Here is a 23,084-nt window from a genome sequence, read left to right on the forward strand (position 1 = left end):
AGTATTGTTAACTAAACATTTGAGAATTAATTTTTAGTTCATTTGTAGTTAATATTAAAAATTAAAAATAGTAAAATAGAAAATAATCGACATAATAATTCACATATAATAGTTGCATATGTTTTGTGCCTTGAAATTCAATAGAAAATAACATAATAATAGTTTTGTGCATGTATTAATTTTTAATATATATATATATATATATATATATATATATATATATATATATATATATATGTTCCAATAGGATTCTTGATTGATACAATATCAATAAAATTTTATGATTTCTATGCATCCCACTATATTAATTGTAGTATATTTCTTCACATATACGTTTAGAATATACATTTTCTATGTATCTATACATTAATTATGCCTATTTTGATCTTAAAAATAATGTTATTAATATGTTTATGGAATTTATATTCATTTTTGGCGTATCCATATTTTTTCATCCGTATCCATGCATTTCCAAAGCGTATCCGTATCCGTATCTGAGTGGTCCGATACGATACCCGATACCGATACTTTAATCCTTGGATTTAAAGACTCAAGACTTTCAGTTCTTATTTATAATTAAAGCAAACAAATTTCTATAAGTAACTCGTATAAAAAACAAATTTAACTGTAATAATCCTCTATGTGAAACGAAAGTAACCTAAAACTAAGAATTCTTTGACAAATCCATACATTGTCTAAATTTTACATATTTCTCATTGTTTAAAATGTATAAATGTTTCCTAGCATTTCTATGAAATATTTCTATTTCTATGAGTACTGGAATGAAATGTTATAGGAATATTTCTCAATGTGTTCTCCTGTGTTTGAAAATCTTTTATTTGTTTTAAACAAATTTTACTTAGTTATATCACTATAAGATTTTCAATTTGCATGCACGTAGATATAATCTAGGGATCATTGCTTAGTTTAATGTAAACGGTCTGGTAAGTGTAAGAACATGAACTTGATGTAAGGTCACCTACTTTGATCCCAAATGGTGTAGGATTAATGATAGGGATTGGTTAGATTAGGAGGAGTCTTAGGATTTAACTACAACAAATTCAACTTTGCCTCCAAATTTTGGGTTTCAACATAAACTTGAAGAAAACATGCTTGGATCAATTCCAGTCCTTTAGAGATGTTGAATAAACTTCAATGAAAATTTGTGAGCTTAGGATGACTGTAAACATTATAGTAGAATTAAAGAGAAGATGGATAGAAGAATGCAACATTGGTAATCCAAGTCCTTCTGGAATAGGGGATGTTTCCAGAGATGCAAGGAATAACGTAATAGCTATGTACTTGGAAACTCCTTGAGGTCAGGACTTCTTGATATCCTACAAGGCTTGAGGATGGGTAGACCAATGAAATTTAGGAAGTTTATTGTAGAAGGGGACTCAAAAGTTGTGATTGGGTGGTTGTAAAGCATTAGTCAAGCAGTTTTGCAGTTCAGGCACACCATAAAGGAAACCAGGCATTTGGTATGGGAACTTGAGGCAAATTTTCACTGGGTTAGAAGATCTATAAATTGCTTGGCTGACACATTAGTCAAACAAGGGGTAAATAGGGAACAAATGTTTGGTCTCAAGCTCAAATGTAGAAAGAATAGAAAGGTGATGTAATAGTTTGATACATAGATATTGCTTGGCATTGTACATGACCATTTTTTATTTTTACATAATCTAATGAAGTTCAAAAGTTACCAATAAAAAAAAGGATGGGGAGAGAAAATCTAAAATCACTCAACAGGAAATAAACCTTGATATTACTCTAAATCACGTATTTTTGTGGATTTTTAACTCATTAGGTTACTAAGTGAATAAATTTTTTATTTGCACCAAAATTAGGTAATTTGAAAAATTTTAACATGGTAAACGTGAAATACAAGTCAATGTAGACTATGACTTGTGGAATGTGTTCTTGGTCTTAACCTTTTTTTCTGTTAAGAAAAAAAATGTCTTTGAAGCTTCTGGGAAAAATTTCATTACCCAATGTTGGTCATAGATATAATGTGTATTTAAAGATTTTGAAACAGAAAATTTAGGCTAAACACAAGCTGTTCAAAAGTTGCTTTAATCATGTTGGAGTTCTGGAATCTTTGGCTCATTTGAATATTAATTGAATAAATTTTCTACACACCAAAACTAAGGCACTTCAACTTTTGGCATGCAGAACTTGAAGTAAAAATTATTTATAGTTCTCTTTTGCACAATGGAAATTTCTGTCTGAACCATTAAAGGGATTTTAAATGGAAAGAATGCAAATTAAAAGGTAAAAGGAATAGAAAATTAAAATACCACATAACAGATGTTGTTTTTTTAAATACTTTATCATCTTTCCTCATAAACTTTTACTTTAAAGCATTCACCTTTTGTCTTCGGAAGGCTTATCTTCCTAACAAACCATTAGAAAGTTCCATAGATTACTTTTGGCACATCTCATAATGACTAACTCTATGCTACATTCCCTTGGCAAAGTGGATATATGATGAAGGATACTAATAAAATTGTAAAGTTTCACTGCTTATTTAATCCTTCCTTGAGTATTCTCTAGAGTTGTTTTGATTGTTAATATCTAAAATCCAATGAAAAGATTTTCCCCTCACTTTGAATCTTATCAATGATTTTTACATATCAATGTGATGATGAGTTACTTTTGCATTTTTTGAGAGGAAGAGCTTTGTTCCTTCCCTGGTTTACCAGGGATTATATGATATCAGTTTACAGGTGGATGATATGAACTTTTGTTGTTGCAGTTATTGGAGAAACTACAACTTTTGCCTCTCCCAAAGGACTTTCTTTTCTTTCTAATGGAGAATGGTACCTTTGATTCTTGGGATCTTTCCATTTTTGATAGCATACTTTAATGGTTAGTAGATAGTAGTGAGTGTAATGAAGGAGTAATTCTATTCAAGATTTGGATTTTGAATTCCTTGGATACCTGTTTAAAGGCATCATGTTCAAAAAGAAATCCATAGAAGAATAGCATATATATACATATATTGATAATAAGGTAAGGAAGAATCTTATTAGTGAAAAAACGAAGTACATGAAAGAAGGTGATGAGATGCCACCATCACAAACTACACAAAAAGCAAGCATGCAACAAAATTCAAACATCCTATACATAAACTACAATATCAAGAAGAGACCAAAATTCTGCTCCAAATGACTTTACATCTTCAAATTCTAGATGCACCAACAACCATTAATATAAGTAATATCAGATTAGGGCATGAGAGGTAATTTTTGAATCTCACCCCATTCATTTGAAACTCTTGCGCCTTGGTATCAAAGCCCAAGGGGGCACGATCAATAATAGAATGATTAAGGGGCTCAAGGTCAAGTAGCTGCTTACTTGGATTACTTGAACTTGAGGCATCAAATTGTGGTGGTTGTGCAGTGTCAGGAGAAACCTTCTTATGCTGCCTAGAGAAAATCTTCAAGGGAGATACAACCAGAGAGGGTGGATGCAGTTGCAAGGGAGAGAAAATCTTTGAAGGGGGTGAAAGGGAGTAGAGCTACCAACACAAGGAGGACTAGAGGTACCAATAGAAGCAGAAACAAGAAGGCAAAAAGGAGTTTGATCTTCATTGACACTCTTCCCTTGAAGAGAAAGATGAGATTATTGAAAGGAAGGAGTGGACTTAAGAAACATGATTTTTGACATCCTTGGACACAAACCTTTTACCAGACTGGGGATCAAAACATCTATAGCCTGTCTAGACAGGACTCACAGGAGAATACCCAAGGAAAATGCATTTGATAGATATTGGATCAAACTTTAGACAAGGACTCATTTCATGAACAAAGAAGAAATAGATAAAAATCCAAAGAGGAAGATTGAAGGTTGTCTCATCAGGAAATAAGAGTTGATAAGGGTATGGAGATGAAGGGTCCGTGATTGAAGTCTATTGATGAGATACAGTTTTTTGGACTGCATCTCCCCAGAAGTGAGTTGGAACTTGCACTTGGAATAATGAACTTCAAGAATCTTTAACCACATGTCTGTTTTTTCTTTTAGACACCCCATTCTATTGGGACGTATATGAATGTGAGTTTTGATGAATCACTCCCTTTTCTTCAAGGAACATTTGTAGATACTTTTCAAAATGCTCTTTTGCATTGTCAGATCTTATTATTTTAATTTTTTCTTAAATTGTGTCTCCACCATGCTGAAGAAATTCTTAACAATAGAAGACACCCCATTCTGCTCTTCATCAAATATTTTTTTGAAAAGTAAAATAAAAAAGGAGAATATGGAAGGAAGGTGATAAGATATCACCCGAGAGAGAAGATTACTGACTGAGACACAACTTTCACAAACCCTCCATCAACTACAAGACTATTAAAATAGGAGTACTAACTCCTCTAGGATCATATCATCATACAACTTCACTATTGAAATGATTGTTATATGAGCAAAACGAGTTAGCGGAAATAGGACCCTAATCTTCCCCTTCAAACACCTGCTTCTAACCATCATCATCTTCATCCCACCTCCATTTATCCCTTTCTTCAAAATTTCTTCTCATTTCTTCCTCTCAAATTCTTTGAAGGCTTTCTTGGCGAATTCCTCACCATCCCAGAAGAACAAGACCAAGCTTTTGCCAATCTCTACATCTTTTTTAGCCACTTCCTCAATGGAGATACTTTGGTTTTCTCCACCTTCCTCTCAAGGCTTTTATCGTAATCTCTTACAATAGTAACAGATATGTTCTCTATTGCTTCTCCTTACTATTGTGTACCCAATTGCTTACCCGGGTTAGATTCAACCAGACAATCCTTGTCATTAACAGTTTCATTTGTCATCTTAGTAAGACTACTTCTCTTCATCAAATATAACCATGTGTATCTTGAATAATCATCAATAAAGAGAACAAAATACTTATATCCACCAATGCAAGCCATAGAGTATGGGCCCCAATACTTATATGTATCAAATGAAAGGCAGCATTGCTTATTTTATTACTTGCAAAACATGTTGTTATACAATATTTTGAAAACATGACAAACTTTACATTGTAGACCATAAATAAACAGACTGAAATAAATTGGGAAACAGAAGCTTTGTAGAACTCAAGAAAACATGGCCAGGGTGACAATACCACAACCTCCATTGTTTCTTCCACCACCTCTTCCTTACTTCTACCACAACCACCTCTAACACCATGACCTACACCTCTAAATGTACCTCTCCCCCTAAAACCCCTTCCACCACCATCTCTAATTGCCACTAAGGCAGACTTCTCCGAAGAAGTAGAATGATCATTGTGGGGTTGAGTCGGTTGGCATGTCCTACAGATATGCGAAAACACCTCGAAAAGGGAAGGAAGATCACTACTTCCCCAAATCTGAGCTCTTATAGGTTCAAATTCCGATCTCAGTCCCGACAAGAATCTTGCAACATCTAAATGTTCCCTTTGATCTGTAATCTGCTGTACCTTTAGATTAGGGGAGAGAGGTTGGTAAACATTCAATTCATTCCATAAACTTTTCAGAGTTGCATAATACTCCTATACACTCTTATCACCTTATTGGAGAGAAAAATAATCTTGATACAGTTGATAGATCCTTGTTACATTGTGTTGTCCCGAGTATAACTGTCGGGTATGCTCCCAAATCTCCTTGGCAGTGTCCAGAAACATGAGATTAATACTAATTTTGTTTTCCATACTATTTAAGGCAGTCATAATCTGAGCATTTTCCTGCACCCATTCACTGTACCCCTTTGACACACTCTTGGGTGGATCTTCCTTTACATATTTCAACTTCACTCTAGCAATCAAGGATAATTCCATGGATTTAGTACCATTGAGCTTAATGATGGTTAAGTAGGTATTCATAAAGTCCGATTGCACTACTACAGAAGGCTTGGAGCTATTACTAGAGGCAGCCATATGAAGAGTAAAACACCAAACAAGGATTAATGACAGTAATCACCAATCACAAGATGGAAAGCACACTACAACAACTTTAAGCTCAAGTACGAGTACAACAGCACCTTGCTACAGTAGTTTGAAGCCCTAGAAACCAACAAACAAAAGCTTGCACAAGCTTGTAGAGTATAAAAGGATTCTACACACCATAGGAAGTGAGTTCCCACACCACAACACACCAAATTAATCACCAAACATAGTCACAAACCTGCCAAACTCAACACACATATGTGTATTTACGTCTAGGGCTGCGGCAAAGAGGAACTTAATACACCACACATTAAACCGACCAACTCAAGGCATGACCAGTCCTTTTCAGTCCCTTTAGCAACTTGTCTCGAAAAGGAGTTCTCAACTCCTAGGGCGCAAAACAGAGACGTGAATAGTAATCCACGAGTTCACAGCTCTAATACCATGTTATTGTTTGTAAATAAAGTAGAAAAAGAAAGGGAAAAGGAAGAAAAAGGTTAGGAAAGCTGTATTGCATAGTAGAAAACAAGGAGAAAGTAGGAGGAAGAAGAAAAGTAGGTTTTAAGGAATACGTACTGTATATCCCTTCCTCTCGACTTGCACTGTAGCACTGTTCATTAAACATTCGAAAATTACAAAAATGCCCCTGTCAAGTGATTCTTAACAGGGGAATACCAGATTACATCAAATGACTAAAATGCCCTTAATATATCAACAAGTATGATTGGGAGTGACCGTGAGGCGAATGGAGTATACCTTCTCGATGTTCTTCCTAGTCATCAGAGCCATCATATTAGTAGTAGGAGTAATGAGTCAAAGTTAGTGGGTCAAATTATGCTTTGGCATAAATGGTTAGAGCATTTGTCTTTTGAGTCTCTACGCTTTTTGTTTCCAAAACTGTTTGAGTCTATTAAGTTGTCCAGTTTGGAGTGTGAGGGTTGTTAGCTTAGAAAACATTGTAGACATTCATTTAAGGCAAATAATAAAAGATATTTTTCAGTTTTTTACATTATTCATACTAATGTTTGGGGACCATATAAAGTTCATTTTATGGGTTCCTACCATTATTTTCTTCTATTTGTGACTATTCATGGTATTCTTGGGTATACTTTATGAGATCTCGTGATGAGGTACCTTCTTTGGTACAACAGTTCAATTTAAATGGTGTTGACACAGTTTGGAGTACGAGTGAAGGTGTTCAGATTAGATAATGCTAAGGAATACTTTGAGACAGACCTGGCATCATATTTATTATTATTAGAGCATGGCGTTGTCCATCAAAGCAGCTGCTACACATATATTCCACAACAGAATGGTGTAGCAGAAAGAAAGAACAGACATATCGTGGAAGTGGCAAGAAGTATGATGGTGAGCTCCACAGTTCCAGTTCAGTTTTGGGGTGATATAATTCTCACAACAATCTTCTTGATATCGGGTACCCTCTCATGTTTTTGGATACATTGCTTCGTTCAGCCTTCTTTTCCTAAGGGGGAGATGTTTCATGTTCCATTGAGGGTGTTTGGGTGTGTATGCTTTGTCCATATCCTTACTCTTCACCACTTGAAGCTGGACCCTAAAGCAAAGAAGTGTGTATTCCTCGGGCATGCAAGAAATTAAAATGGGTATTGTTGTTATGATCTCATTTTAGGGAGTCAGTATGTCACCATGGATGTCATTTTCTTTGAGTCCACACCTTTCTTTTTCAAGGAGTCTTTCTTAGGTAGAGTATTTTTGGGGAGGAAATGAGCAACCCACACCACTTCTTATTCCATCTCTTGATGTAGGACCTTTGTGATTCAACACTATTATTGCAACTAAACTCAGGTTGTAGGTGTGTAGAACAGAAACAAATATCAGATTAAACGAAAGAAGAGAAGAGAAGAGAAGATGAAAGAAGATAATCCTAGGAAATCACACCTAAGGGTGAGGGAAATCACACCCCCAACTTGGTAATCACACCAAATTCTATAGAGAAACCTTCTTTGTTCATCAGCCAAAACTGTCTTTCCAAATGTGCCTTACAGGCTTAATAAGAAGCAGCTTCCAAAGGAAGAAACTTGCCCCCCAAGTTAGCTTGCCCAACAAGCCACTTACAAAAAGAAGATAGGTTAGACTAAACCTGCTCCAAACAATTACAAACATAAATCCAAACAAAGGGAAATTACTAGACTAAGACCTGTTTTCAAACATAACCCACTAAACATGCAAAATTGCAAAAATACCCTTGCTGTCCAGAAATGTAAGAAAACCAAATAAGTCCTGTCCAGCAGCAAGCTCAACCACACAGAGAGCATCTTAAGGTGGATTGAAGACTCTAGTGTCTTCCCATATTGATGCACAACTAATCCAGCTCCCATGTGGGCCCCACATATTCATAATGATGCTAAATGAGCATAGAAGCAGCTTTGGTTCTCTTTTGATATGCCTTAGGTTGACCCCTATTAGCTCCTTTGCCTACTCCAGTGTTTAACCCACATGTTCCACCTACTTTGCTTTCTCCATTACATCCTGCTTCTCAATTTTTTACATGACAGCGTCTACAGCAACATAGGGAGGTTGATTCCACGGCAGAGGAACCCACGCCACTTCCCATTAGTTTATTTAATATTCCAAGTTCGGTTGACATAGACCCAGGTATGCCTTTTGCTCCATCTGATGTTTCAGTTCCTGTTGATACTACTACCCCTATTCCTAACACCATTACAGATGACCTTGACCTTCCTATTGCACTTCGAAAGGGGAAGAGAAAGTGCACAGCCCATAGTTGTGAAAGCGGTGTAGGCATCACTTAGGTGTTTAGGCACTTTTTGGGCTAGCCTCGCCTAAATGCCATATGATATACATATTTAATATATTTTTTTTATATTTTAAGTCTAGAAGGTTTGCTTTTCATGGAGCAAAAAATAGGGGCCCCACCCCTTCTTTTTTGTATTTTGGAACAAAAACAAGGGCTCCATCCCTTCTTTTTCTTTTTTTTTTTTTGGAACAAAAATAGGGGCTCCACCCCTCCTTTCTCTTCCACTTCTTTGTGGAACAAAAAATATCAGCTGACTAGAACAAAAAACAGGGGCTCTGCCCCCTTTTTCATTTTTTTGAAACAAAAACAAGGGCTCCACCCCTTCTTCTTTCCTACTCCTCCTACTCCTTTGGAACAAAAAATAGGGGTCTGCTCCTTTTTTTTTTCTGGAAGAAAGATTCTTCTTTATCATTTTTATGAAGTAAAACAGGGGCTCAACCCCTTCTTGTCCATCATTGTTGAGGTTTTTATTTCATGTTTTCTTTCTTCTAAGACAAGAATAGGGGCTCTGCCCTTTTGTTACTTCTATTTTTATGGCAAAAAGAAGGGTTCATCCCCTTTGTGTTCTATTTTTTTAGACATTAAGCGTTGTGTTAGAGCTGGCCGAATAAGGGTAGATTAGTCAATTTGTTTCTGTTAAGTTATGTGCTAATGTGGCAGTCTTAATAGAGACTTCCTGTCCCATACTTAAGTGGGGGCAGTTTAGTCTTTGTACCACTAATTGGAGACTAATCCATATTAAGGCTCGACTGATAGGGTTTAACCTATCAAGTTCGACTGTTCTCTTCATCTTCTTCTTCTTCTTCTTCTTCTTCTTCTTCTCTTCTCCTGGTTCGGACTACGGTAGCTACAGAAATAACATGGTATCAGAGTAGGACGTTACTCTCTAAGTCTCCTCAAAGATTCGTGACCTGCTCCTTTTCTGTTCGTGACCTCATTTTTTTTTTCTTTCTTCTTTCTGGGCTGAAGAATGGAGAACCCAAATTCGACCTAGGTCTGAGAACACCTCAGTACTTCTTTCTCTGCGCAGAACCTGACTTTTTTTTTTAAGAGAACAACTTCAGAAGTGGATGGTCGACTGAAGCTCTCCATCGAAGCTTGGTTACCTCCTTTTTTTTGTGTTGTTGGTATTTATGGGTTGAAAGCCTTCAAAATCTGCGGGGACTGATCAGAACCTAGAGAGCTAGGCTGTTTGTTGCCTTGGTTCTTGGAAAAAGGTCCAATAATAGGCTGTGTTTACAGTGGCCGAATGGTATAAGGGTATGTTTGACCCTTTTTTTGTTGGTCTGTAGTTGTTTTGAAGCCCTTGTTGGTCACAAGTGACCTGAATTGAATGACAGGTTATTGCAGTGGCAGTGGTTGTTGTTTTCTTTGGATTTGTAGTGCCCTCTGAAAAGGTCAGACAGACCTGTACCATGTGTGATATGGTTGTGTGGTGGTGCTTGTGATGCTCAATCTCTATTGAGCAGCTTTAAGAGGGCTTGTATGCAGTCAATGAGTTGCTGAATTAATGTCAGTGTGATCCATGATTTTGTGAAATCAGTAGTGGTGTGAACGAGAACAAAAGTTTGTGTACCTATCAACTGTGTTTGGGGACTGTAGTGTCTGGAACCATCAAACTTCTGACAGCAGTACTTAGTTGGCTACCAGGAATTCAGATTAGAAGTAGCATTGGAAGAGCATCATGGCAGAGATGGTTGTAGTGATCGGAAACCTAGTGTGGTGATTCTCTCTGACCATCTGGGTGTGCAGATGACTTCAATTAAACTTAATTGTGAGAACTATGTACCATGGGCCAAGTCAGTGGAAGTTTTTCTCAAGGCAAAAAGGAAAGTGAAGCATGTGAAGGAAGATAAACCGCCTGCTGACTCTTCAGGGTTTGATGACTAGGAACAGGAAGATGCCCAAATCATGACATGGTTATGGAATATGACAGTTGTTTTGTGTACTCAGGTTTAGTACCACAAGGGTACTGTTGTAATTTCTCTCTTGTTTATATTGTATGACTGGGCCAGTATAAATAATAACTCTTACACTCGCCCCAGTATTCTGGAGGATTTTCAGTCCATTCGACTCTCCTCTCTTCTCTCTTTTCCTCTCCTCTCTTCTCTTGCTCTTGCTCAACATGGTATCAAAGCAAGTCGTCCAGGCCTGAAGGGTGGTGTCAAGCAAACTGTTCAATGTCGTGCAGATGGTCTCTCCATCTCCCAGAGCTGCATCCCTCGAAATGCTAAGCTGTTGCATCTAGTTTAACCCAGAAGTTATTGTGACCTTTCATCTCCCAGAGCTATCTCCATTGAACTCCTAATCTGGTGTACTCAGTTCGACCCAGAAGTTACAGAGTCTTTTCATCTTCCAGCCCAGAAGTTGTACCTCTTGTCTGCTCGACTATAGAGAGGCTATCGTTTGAGGTTCGTAGAGGGAGTTATGGTTTACAGAGAGACTATCATCTGAAATTAAAAGAGGTACTGGTCATCTTCTGTTCGACTGCCTTACTAATTGTCTGTTCAGACGATTGATGGACTGTTGATTGACTGTATTCCTTAACAAAGTAACTGTATTCAGCTGTTTTCTTTTGGTATTATGGACTGTTGATGCCCTGAAGCTGATATTGTATTAATCTTATTGATTGACTGTTCGACTACCCTGTTGATCTCATTGACTAGTTGGCTATCAGGCCTACTGATTAGGTGTGTGTTAAACTTCACCCTTTATTTGTCACTCTGTTGGGAGGTCATATGACTTCTGTTCAATTGTAGGTCATTCAGACCTAGTGTTGTACTGCAACTGCAGTGTTTCTTTTTGATTCCTACAAAATCGTAGGTCATACAGACCTGCTCTTGTACTGCAACAGAAGTGTTCAGACTTTGTTCTCAGTGAAACCGTAGGTCAGAAGGACCTGTTTCAGTACTGCAACAACAGTGTTCAGATTTTGTTCTCAGTGAAACCGTAGGTCAAAAGTTTCTGTTCCAGTATTGCAACAGCAGTGTTCTGATTTTGCTCCCAGTGAAACCAGAGGTCAGAAGGACCTTTTCTGCACTAGCCTTGTACGGCAGTACTCATTTGGTTGCTGTTTCGTTTTTATTCTGATATCATGGGCAATGAAGATTCAGCCACATTTGGAGTTTCCTCAATGCTGAATGGAATGGGTGGGGGTGACCTATCATTTCCTATGGCTGTTGTCCCTCTTGATGGTTTAAATTACCTAGAGTGGTCAAGAGGGATCAAATTATACATCACTGCAAGGGGGAAGATAGGCTATATTAATGGGAGGATAAAAGAACCATCCTCTGGGAGTGCTGAATATGATAGATGGAATCAGGAGAACAATATTGTTATGTCTTGGCTCTTGGTTTCCATGCAAACTTAAATAAGGAAGAATTTCATGTGGGCTGAAATTGCAAATGAAATCTGGGAACAAGCAAAATCTACATATTCAGAATTGCGACACTATGCCAAAATTTATCAACTGCAGGCAACATCATCTACTTGTAGACAGGGGGAGAGGTGTTTATCAGTTTATTACTCTAACTTGACCTCTGTCCTTAGGGGGAGTGTAGGCATGAGGAGAAACTGGTTCAGCTTCCCTCTCTCCTTGACCCTCCGCCTTTTCGTGTTTTTTCTCGTCGTCGCAAAGGCCAACCAAATTCAAGAGTTGTGGAGAATCCGGAAGTTGTACCTCCAGTGCCACCAAACTCCTCGGGGGAGGATCATACTCACTCAGGTATTTTGGCTCCCAATGATGTCCTTGAATCTATTGAAAATGATTCCTCTACTGCTAATGATCTTGACCGTCCTATTGCTCACAGGAAGGGTGTTAGATTATGTACCACTAAACATCCCATTTCCAACTTTGTCTCCTATGAGAACATTTCATCCTCATTCCGTGCTTTCCTTACCTCTATTGATAGTGTCCCTATCCCTAAGAATGTGACAAAAGCTCTTTCAGTTCCTGAATGGACAAATGCCATGAAGGAAGAAATTAATGCCCTTCACAAAAATGGCACATGGGAACTTGTTGATCTTCCTAAGGGAAAGGTTCCAGTTGGATGTAAATGGGTGTTCACAGTCAAGCATAAGGCTGATGGAACAATGGAAAGGTATAAAGCTCGCTTAGTGGCAAAGGGATTTACTCAAGTGCATGGAGTTTGAAGAAAACTAAAGAGAGGAGAGCTGAGAGTTCGGCAATGAGGGTCTGAGAATGAGAGTTTCAAACTACTCTCTCTCAGCACCCTAACACTATTTTATTTAGATATATTTGAATAATTACAAGGAGGCCCTTAGTTGGGCAAGAATTTACAAAGAACTTGTAGAGAAGATGGGCCGAATGGCCCATAGACTGTCATTTCATGTTATGTTATGTTTCTCTCTGTTGTGGGCCTTATTTTGGGCCCATACTCTGTAATGTTCTGTTTTTTGTATTTTCCTGCCCACTCAAGGGCCTCTTTGTAATTTGTCAAAGATTAACCTATTAATAAGATGTTTAGAGTGTTAGAGAGAGGTAATGTTCAAACCTCTTACTCTCTAACACTCATTGCCGCCAGCTCTCTCTTCTCTTCCTCTCTTGTTTGTTTATTTTCTGGTTTGCATCTAATCTCAAACAGTTCCATACATCAAGTGGGTTGTTTTTCAACTTGGTATCAGAGCGGGCCATTGCTTGGCGTGTCCCTCATGTGGTTCTAGTTCAGCCAACTACATGAGGAGGTTCTAGGGCTGAAAGTTTACAGTCATCCACCTGGTTCTTGGAGGTCATTGGAGGGTGCCCAAGTTTCTATACACTTGGAGAAGGGTTCGGTGACTAGGAAGAATCGGAGAGCAAGTTGTTTGGCCTGATTTGAAATCAGAGAAAAAGAATTTCGAAGTTATCTCAGAGAACAAGTGTTTGGCCTGGTTTATAGTTCAAACCAGAGACTCTCTTACTGTAAGTCTTTTCTCAGTCCTTTGCTGGGTTATTTTTTGTTGTTTGGGAGGACTGTTAAAGCATTCAAAGCCCACCTCCATTCGGCCCACTGTTGCTGGACTGATTCTACTCAGAATTTCTTGGTTGTTTTGGACTGATTCTACTCAAAATTTCTGGTATCAAATTGGGTTAGAACAAACTCATGGAATTGTTTTACAAGTCTTGGAACTTCATCACGGGATTTCATCAGGAATATCCAAGTGAACCGAGAAAAGTCATCAATAAACAGGATAAAATATTTGTAGCCACCCATGGAGGGTAAGTGGTAAGGTCTCCACACATCAAAATGCACAATATTAAAAGGAACAAAAGATCTTTTATTGCTCAAAGGATAATTGTTTCTACAATGCTTTGACAATTCACAAGACTCACAATGAAGACTGGACAAACTAATTCCCTTAAACAGTTCAGGGAATAGATGATTCAAGGCAGAAAAAGATAGATGACCAAAACGACAATGACACAACATAATCCGACTAACAGACTCTGAAGAAACAGATCCGAGAGCAACATTCCCAAGATGATCAGTGCATTGTCCCGGAGTATCAAGCAGGTATATTCTGTTCGCCTCATGGCCACTCCCAATCACCTTTTGAGACTCCAGATCCTGAAAAAAAACAGTAGGAAGGAAAAAAGGTTACACAACAGTTTAGTGACTTGGTTAAACTACTCACAGACAATAGATTTGTATTTAGTTTTGGTACATGGAGGGTAGAAGGTAGGAACAAGGAATCTGTAGACTTGATGGTTCCCTTACCAGAGATAGGGGCAAGTGAACCATCAGCTAAAGTGATTTTATCATGTCCAGGAAGTAAGTCATATGAAACAAACATTGTAGACAGATTGGTCATATGGTCAGAAGCACTTGAGTTAATAATCCAAGGGATCTTGATATTACCTGAAGTGGTAGCATGATTGGCAGAAGCCCTTATACCTGAATGAGCAAATGCTGAAGCAGTAGAATTTCCTGAAGGGTTGGAAGGAGAGGTCACATCACTCAGCTGACTAATCATCTTCCCAAACTTTTCATATTCTGCTCTCATGGCTGCCAACTATGCAAAAGCAGACATCTCTTCACTATCTGGCCCGGCAGCTACATTTGCACTTTTTGATCTTTTACTATCATGTTTTTTTTGAAATCGAATAGGAACAAGATTAGGATGTAATTTCCAACACTTGTCTTTGGTGTGCTTTGGATTCTTGCTGTACTTACATATAACTTCTTTCTTTCCTGTGCCACCAGAAGTTTCAGCATTCCCTTTAGGTTTAATCCCCATATTGGCAAAGTGATCATTAATATCAGCCCCTTGAACCTGGACAGCCCTTCTGCTCTTTTCACTACTCACCAATGCATAAGTTTGTGACAAAGAGACACACTCCTTGGAAAGAATATTATGTTTTGTGGTATCATATTCTGGGTTTAGTCCAGTTAAGAATTCAAATACCCTGTTCCTTTCAACCAACTTTTTGTAGGTCTCTGCATCATTGGTGGTGTCCCAAGTTACAGCTTCTATTATGTCAATCTCTTGCCATAGGGACTTTAGGGTTGAGAAATATACAGCAAGAGGTTTCTCCCCTTGCCTTAAATTCTTTACATCACTTCTCAATTTATATGACCGGGCCACATTGAGTTTCTGGGAATAGGTTTCTGCAACACTGTCCCATATTTCTTTTGCATCCACTTCTCGTAGGATGGATCGTCTTCTGAGGGGGGCCTTCTTACTCCCTGAAATGAACCCCCACTTTCCTCTACTACATACATGAATCTTTACTGATTGTGACAACACTAGATAATTAGTTCCATCAAGTTTAATTGTGGTCACAGTCAATAAGGAATCACTTGGAGTCCCCTAAACCAGTCCATATTCAGCACCACTTTTGTTTTCAAACTCTGAGGAGTACATCATGTAAACACTCCAAATATGATTTCAGATAACTTCTACAAGTATACTGAGTAAGGAGAAGCAATAACAAAGTTCAGCCGACCACAAGAAGGCAATACACACAGTTCGTACAGCCCCCCAAAAACAGCCAAGTATAAGTAACAATCCACAGCCTTGTTACAAGGATGTTTCGGCAGTTTTGACAGTCCAAGAAGGAGTGAAAAAAACAGCCCAGAAATTTCTGGGTTAAACCAGATTCAATGGCAGCCGAAGGTAGTACAGAACAACCAGGGTTTTCAAACACTTGAACAGTCCAAATACAGTCGAAAGCAATACAAAATAACCAGAAGAAAACTGAACCCAGAAATCTGAGCACAACTTATAGCTTCGAGCTTCAAACCAGAACCGAACTGTTCCCCTTCCACTTTTTTTCTTTTCTCTGATTCTTCCGGACCACCGAACCACTTCTCCAAGAGATTTGAGTATTGGGCACTTCCAATGACCTCCAAGAATTAGGCAACATGAGTTAAGGTTCCAGCCCTTGGACATTGAAGTTCAGGTATGCTCTGATACCATGAAGAAAACTGAAGAGAGGAGAGCTGAGAGTTCGGAAATGAGGGTTTGAGAATGAGAGTTTCAAACTACTCTCTCTCAGCACCCTAACACTATTTTATTTAGATATATTTGAATAATTACAAGGAGGCCCTTAGTTGGGCAAGAATTTACAAAGAACTTAATATTTACAGGATGGGCCCAGAATAAGGCCCATTACAGAAAAAGAAAAACATAAATAACAAGAAAGAATAAACAACCTATGGGTCATTCGGCCCATCTTCTCTACAGAGTTGATTATGCAGAAACTTTTGCCCCTGTTGCCAAGATGAACTCCATTGGAGTCCTTTTCTCTCTTGCGGCTAATCTGGATTGGGATTTACACCAGCTTGACATCAAGAATGCATTCTTGAATGCTGACCTTGAAGAGGAAGTTTACATGATTCAACCTCTTGGTTTTCTGGCTCAAGGCAATGAACAAAACATGTGCAAGTTGAAGAAGTCCTTATACGGTCTGAAACAATCACCAAGAGCTTGGTTCAGTAGATTCCATGTGGCAGTTCAGGAGAAAGGATACAAGCAATGTCTATCAGATCACACACTGTTTGTGAAAAGAGGAGAAGGTAAAATTGTTGCTCTAATTGTATATGTGGATGACATAATTGTTATTGGTGACTGGGAGGATGAAATTCAGAGGTTGAAGTTTTTTCTTGCCACTCAGTTTGAAGTGAAGGATCTAGGACCTGCCAGGTACTTCCTTGGAATTGAAGTTGCCCGATCAAAGAAGGGTATCTTCATTTCTCAAAGGAAATATGTCCTAGATTTACTTCAGGACACTGGGAAGATGGGGGTGAAGCCAGTTGACTCTCCCATTGACCCCAACCATAAATTAGGTGACAATCGTGGTGAACCTCTCAAGGATGTGAAACAGTTTCAGAGGCTTGTCGGGAGATTGTAATACCTTTCTATGACTCGCCCAGACATTGCATATGTTGTTGGTGTCCTCAGTCAGTTCATGCATGCTCCTAGGTCCTCTCATCTTGAAGCAGTAGAGAGAATCCTCCGATATCTAAAGAAGTATCTGGGTACTGACTTGTTATTTCAAAAGCACGGACATTTAAAAATTGAAGTTTATACAGGTGCAGATTGGGCTGGATCCCAAAGTGACAGAAAGTCTACTAGTGGCTACTGCACCTTTATAGGAGGGAACCTTGTTACATGGAGGAGTAAAAAGCAAAATGTGGTGGCTAAATCCAGTGCTGAAGCTGAATATCGTGCTATGGCCCACGGGGTTGCCGAAAGCATATGGATAAAGAATTTGTTGGGTGAGTTGGGTTTCCTAGTGGCCAAACCTATAACTCTATTCTGTGATAACAAAGTAGCTATAAGCATTGCTGCCAATCCGGTGCTACATGATAGAACAAAACACATCGAAGTTGACAAGCATTTTATCAAAGAGAAAGTTATCACAGGCAAAGTGTGTACTCCCTATGTCACTTCTGAGAACCATCTTGCAGACATCTTTACGAAGGGTTTAAACCTTTCCAGGCATCATGATCTTTGTGACAAGTTGGGCATGATTGATATCTATGCTCCAACTTGAGGGGGAGTGTTGACAGTTGTTTTGTGTACTCAAGTTTAGTACCACAAGGGTATTGTTGTAATTTCTCTCTTGTTTATATTGTACGACTGGGCCAGTATAAATAATAACTCTTACACTCGCCCCCAGTATTCTGGAGGGTTTTCAGTCCACTCGACTCCCCTCTCTTCTCTCTTCTCCTCTCCTCTCTTCTCTTGCTCTTGCTTAACAGTATGGAACCCAAAATAAGTGCCAACTTTATGTTCTTAGATATAGCTAAGGACATATGGGAACTTGCCAAGATGCTTTGTTCTGGGCAGGATAATACCACAAGGGTATATCAGCTCTATCAGGAGTATTTCGATCTACAACAAGGGAATAAAACCCTAGAAGAGTACTATGCCAGTATGAAGAACCTCATAATTGAACTCAATGTCTATCATCCCCTCACTCCAGATGTTAAGGTTCAGCAACAACAGAGGGAACAACTAGATGTCACGAGGTTCTTAGTGGGGTTGAAATCAGAATATGAACCAGTTAGGGCCCAAATATTAGGGGGCTCTACTCTTCCTATACTTAGGAAGTGTTTGCACGGCTTCGTAGGATTTCTGTAGGGCCTACAGAGAATCCCACATAGTCTGACAGGTCAGCATTTGTGATAGCCAAAGGAGGTGGACGTGGTACTAAAGGGGGAGGACATGCCTCCCGAGGAGGTCGTGGTGGTTCCGTATTTGGCCGTGGTGGTGGTCGTGACTCAGGGGGAGGCCGTGGTAAAGGAAAAAGTCACTCTACAAGGAAGTGTACCCATTGTGGCAGGGACGGACATTCGGTGAATTTTTGTTGTGATCTTCATGGCCCTCCTTCTACATGGGCCAATCATGCACTAGCTAGTGGGGTTGATGTTAGTGATAACCAATAGGAAGGTCTAACTCCTTCCACATCTACATCTGTTTTCGAGAAGGAGATGGTGAGTGTACCGCGTGATGAGTATGAGCGGTTCCTCCAGACTACTTCACAGCATACTACTGCCACCCTTGCCCACTCAAGTATAGCTTGTCTGTCATCCAAACCCTCCCTGGATTATTGACTCTAGAGCCTCTGATCACATGACCGAGACTCCAGGTGTGTTCTCTTCCCTCTCTGAAACTTCCACATCTCAAACTGTTACCCTTGCCAACGGTTCCTCTTCTCCCATCTGTGGTGTTGGTAATGTTGACACGGCTTCTCTTTCTTTATCATCTGTTCTATATGTCCCCAAGTTTCCATTCAATCTTATGTCTGTTAGTAAATTAACCAAGGCTCTTAATTGATCTATTACATTTTTCCCTTCCTTTTCTGTTTTTTAGGATCTCAAGACGGGGAAGAAGATTGGTGGGGGGCATGAAGCTAGTGGATTGTATTACTTTGACGGTGGTGGATCATTAGTTGCACTTCAAACTTCACTCACTCCTCTACAGTGGCATTGTCGACTAAGACATCCATCTCTCAAGGCACTCAAGATACTAGTTCCGTCTTTGAGTCATTTGTTGTCTTTACAGTGTGAGTTGTGTCAGTATGGGAAACATCGTCGTGTTCCCTTCAGTTCTAGAGTTGAAAGTCGCATGTTGAGTCCTTTTGCTTTGGTTCATTTAGATGTTTGGGGCCTGATTAAAATAGTCTTATAATGGTTACAAGTATTTTGTCACTTTTATTGGTGGTTGTTCAAGGATGACATGGATTTATTTAATGAAAGAAAGGAGTGAATTATTTTCCACTTTTTCAAAAATTCCATGTTGAAATACGTACACAATTTGGTGTTCCAATCAAAGTTCTTCGTTCTGATAATGGTCATGAATACTTTCTTACTTCCTTTCAACAGTATTTAGAACAACATGGCATCATTCATCAAACTTCATGTGCATCCACTCCTCAACAAAATGGGGTAGTTGAATGAAAGAACCGTCATCTCCTTGAAACTGCTCGGTCTATTTTTCATCATATGAATGCTCCTAAACGTTTTTGGAGTGATGTTGTACTTACTGCGTGTTTCCTTATTAATCGGATGCCCTCCTTCATTCTTCATGGTCGGTCTCCCTTCTCTATCTTGTTCCCCACCTTGTCTTCCTTTCCATTAACACCTCGTATCTTTGGTTGTGTGTGCTTTGTTCACAATCTGAGTCCTGGAATAGACAAGCTGGATGCACGCTCTATTAAGTGTGTCTTTCTTGGCTACTCTCGGACTTAAAAATGGTACAAGTGTTACAATCCCATTACTCGGAAGTGCTATGCCTGTCCTGATGTCACCTTTTTTGAGTCTGTCCCCTTCTTCTCGGGACCTGAAGTATCTGTATCATCACCTTTGCTTCCTCTTCCTCTTCCTCTTCTAGTCAGTGATCCTGTTCCGAGTGTTTCAGTTGGGGTTGACCCTTCACCTCCTCCAGTGCAGATCCCTACTGAACGACCACCGATCCGACATGTGTATACTCATCGAAAGACACTGGCTCCTCCTCCAGCTTCTACCTTGTCTGCGGATCCTGTTGTCCTTGAGCCTTTAGGACTTGATCTTCCCATTGCTTTACGAAAAGGTAAACGTAGTTGTACCCTCCATCCCATTCCCAATTTTGTTTCAGTATCTTGCCTTTCCGCTTCACATCGCCAGTTTGTTTCACTATTGTCATCTATTTCGATACGTAAGAATGTCCGAGAGGCTCTTAGCTCACCTGGGTGGAGGCAGGCAATGGAGGAGGAACTCTCTGCCCTTCAGCATACTCACATGTGGGAGATCACTACTCTTCCACCTGGTAAGCATGTTGTGGGTTGTAAATGGGTGTATACTGTTAAATACTTGCCAGATGGTAGTGTGGAGCGTCTGAAGGCTAGACTTGTTGCTAAAGGCTATTCACAGTTGTATGGGGTGGACTATATGGAGACCTTCTCTCCAATGGCTAAGATTGGCTCTGTCCATGTCTTAATTTCCTTGGCAGTTATGTATGATTGGCCCTTGTTTCAACTTGACATTAAAAATGCCTTACTTCATGGTGACCTTATGGAGGAGGTATATATGGAGCAACCACCTGGGTTTGTTGATCAGGGGGAGGATGGCAAGGTGTGTAGACTGAAAAAGGCAATTTATGGGTTGAAACAATCGCCCCGTGCCTGGTTTGGGAAGTTTAGTGAAGTGGTGAAGAATTTTGGAATGAAACAATGCGAAGTTGACCACTCAGTGTTCAGCTATGATTCAGAAGCCAGAAAGATTTTATTAGTGGTCTATGTGGATGATATTGTCATAACTAGTAGTGATAAATTGGGGATCGATAAACTAAAGGTCTTTTTGCAAAATCACTTTCAAACAGAAGACCTTGGAACATTGAAGTATTTCTTGGGTATAGAAGTTGCTAGATCAAGACAAGGTGTAAACCAGTGCCAAAGAAAATACGTTCTTGATCTGCTGGATGAAACAGGATTGTTAGGTGCAAAACCGACTGAAACTCCCATGGAACCAAATGCTAAGTTGAGCAGTGATACAAGGGAAATATTTGATGATCCTGGAAGGTATAGACGACTAATGGGCAAGCTGAACTATTTGACTATCACGAGACCAGACATCTCCTTTGCAGTTAGTGTGGTGAGCCAATTTATGCAGAACCCTCGGATACCTCACTGGGATGCAGTTCTTAGAATTGCAAGGTACCTGAAGGGAGCTCCAGGCCGTGGGATATTGTACAAACCAGGAGGAAAACTTGAAGTAATTGGGTATACAGATGCAGATTGGGCAGGTTTTGTGTCTGATAGAAGATCTACTACAGGTTATTGCACATTTCTTGGAGGAAATCTTGTGGCATGGAGGAGCAAGAAGCAGACGGTTGTGGCAAGGAGTAGTGCTGAAGCCGAATATAGGGCCATGGCACACACTACATGTGAATTAGTATGGTTGAGGAATCTCCTACAAGAAATTGGATTCTCCATGGATAGACCTATGAAATTGTACTGTGACAATCAAGCTGCACTCCACATCTCATCCAACCCTGTTTTTCATTAGAGAACAAAGCACATAGAGATTGATTGCCACTTTGTGAGGGAGAAGGTCCTTATTGGAGAGATAAGCACAGAACATGTGGGCTCAGGTGATCAGTGGGCAGATTTGTTTACAAAAGGCTTAAGCTTAGGGAGAGTGAACTATATATGTAACAAGTTGGGATTATATGACACATATTCTCCACCTTGAGGGGGAGTGTTAGAGCTAGCCGAATTAGGGTAGATTAGTCAATTTGTTTCTGTTAAGTTATGTGCTTATGTGGCAGTCTTAATAGAGACTTCCTGTCCCATACTTAAGTGGGGGCAGTTTAGTCTTTGTACCACTAATTAGAGACTAATCCATATTAAGGGTCGACTGATAGGGTTTAACCTATCAAGCTCGACTATTCTCTTCATCTTCTTCTTCTTCTCTTCTCCTGGTTCGGACTACTGTAGCTATAGAAATAACACGTTGCTTAGGCAGGCACATAGGCAACTAAGCGCTCCCCTGTTGCCTATGTTCACCTTGGCTCCTAGAAAACTATGGCATAGACCATTTTATCTCACATCATCTTTTTCACAGTGGATTAAACTAGTACAGGAAATAAGAAAACTTGGGGTTAAACTAGTTGATACACCCATTGACCAAAATCATAGAATTAATGCTTTAGATGGTTGAGCTAGTAAAGGATGTTGGGAGCTATCAAAGATTAGTGGGCTGGTGGTTAGTGTGGTGAGCCACTACATGCATGCCCCACGAGTTCAACACTGGGAAGCTATTGACAAGATTCTTGCCTATCTGAAAGGACATCCAGGCAGAGGGGTCTTATTTGCTGACCATGGACATTTGAATTGGAAGCTTACATAGATGTTGATTGGGTCATTAGTTAGTCTTATTGGGCACAAGGCTCATTAGTTTAAGTTATTTTTTTGAAGTTGCTTTTATGTTATAAACAGTAGCCACCCCATTAAGGGCATTTTAGTCTTTATAAAAAGTAGCCACCCCATCAAGTTCTTTGATCTTCCTCTTTAATGCATCTAGGTTTAAATCTCTACCTTTTCCTTCTCTCATTTTTACTGACTTATAAATTTCATTTTCTCCCTCTTTATTACCTAATTTAAGATATAATTAACCATTGTTGACTAAATTTTGATTGCAAATGAGAGATATAGAGGAGATGAAGAGGTCTAAGTGTAACGGTTGGGTTTGTAAAATAGATTAGGATAAGGCTTTTGACTTTGTTGATTGGTCCCTTCTGGACCTTATTCTTGATAAATGTGGATTTGGAGTGTAATGGAGGAAATGAATGGTTAAAAGTATGCCTACAGTCGTGTCATTACTCAATTCTTGTGAATGGGAGTTCTAAAGATTTTGTCTTGTCTAGAAGAGGTCTTAGACAAAGATCCTCTCT

The 23,084-nt window shown here is 39.2% G+C and overlaps 1 protein-coding gene across 1 annotated transcript in view; it reads left to right on the top strand.

Moving 5' to 3' along the window:
• TPC1 (two-pore channel 1) overlaps positions 1–23,084 on the top strand; it is a 169,269-nt gene that overhangs the window by 118,928 nt on the left and 27,257 nt on the right. Inside the window, exon 16 of the mRNA XM_088965604.1 lies at positions 2,756–2,819. Within this exon, the coding sequence (XP_088821730.1) occupies positions 2,756–2,819 (64 nt within the window). The remainder of the gene's footprint in view (positions 1–2,755; positions 2,820–23,084) is intronic.

Source organism: Nelumbo lutea, chromosome 1 (assembly GCF_056320005.1).
Source record: "Nelumbo lutea isolate HS-2025 chromosome 1, American lotus-T2T, whole genome shotgun sequence".
Lineage (NCBI taxonomy): Eukaryota > Viridiplantae > Streptophyta > Magnoliopsida > Proteales > Nelumbonaceae > Nelumbo > Nelumbo lutea.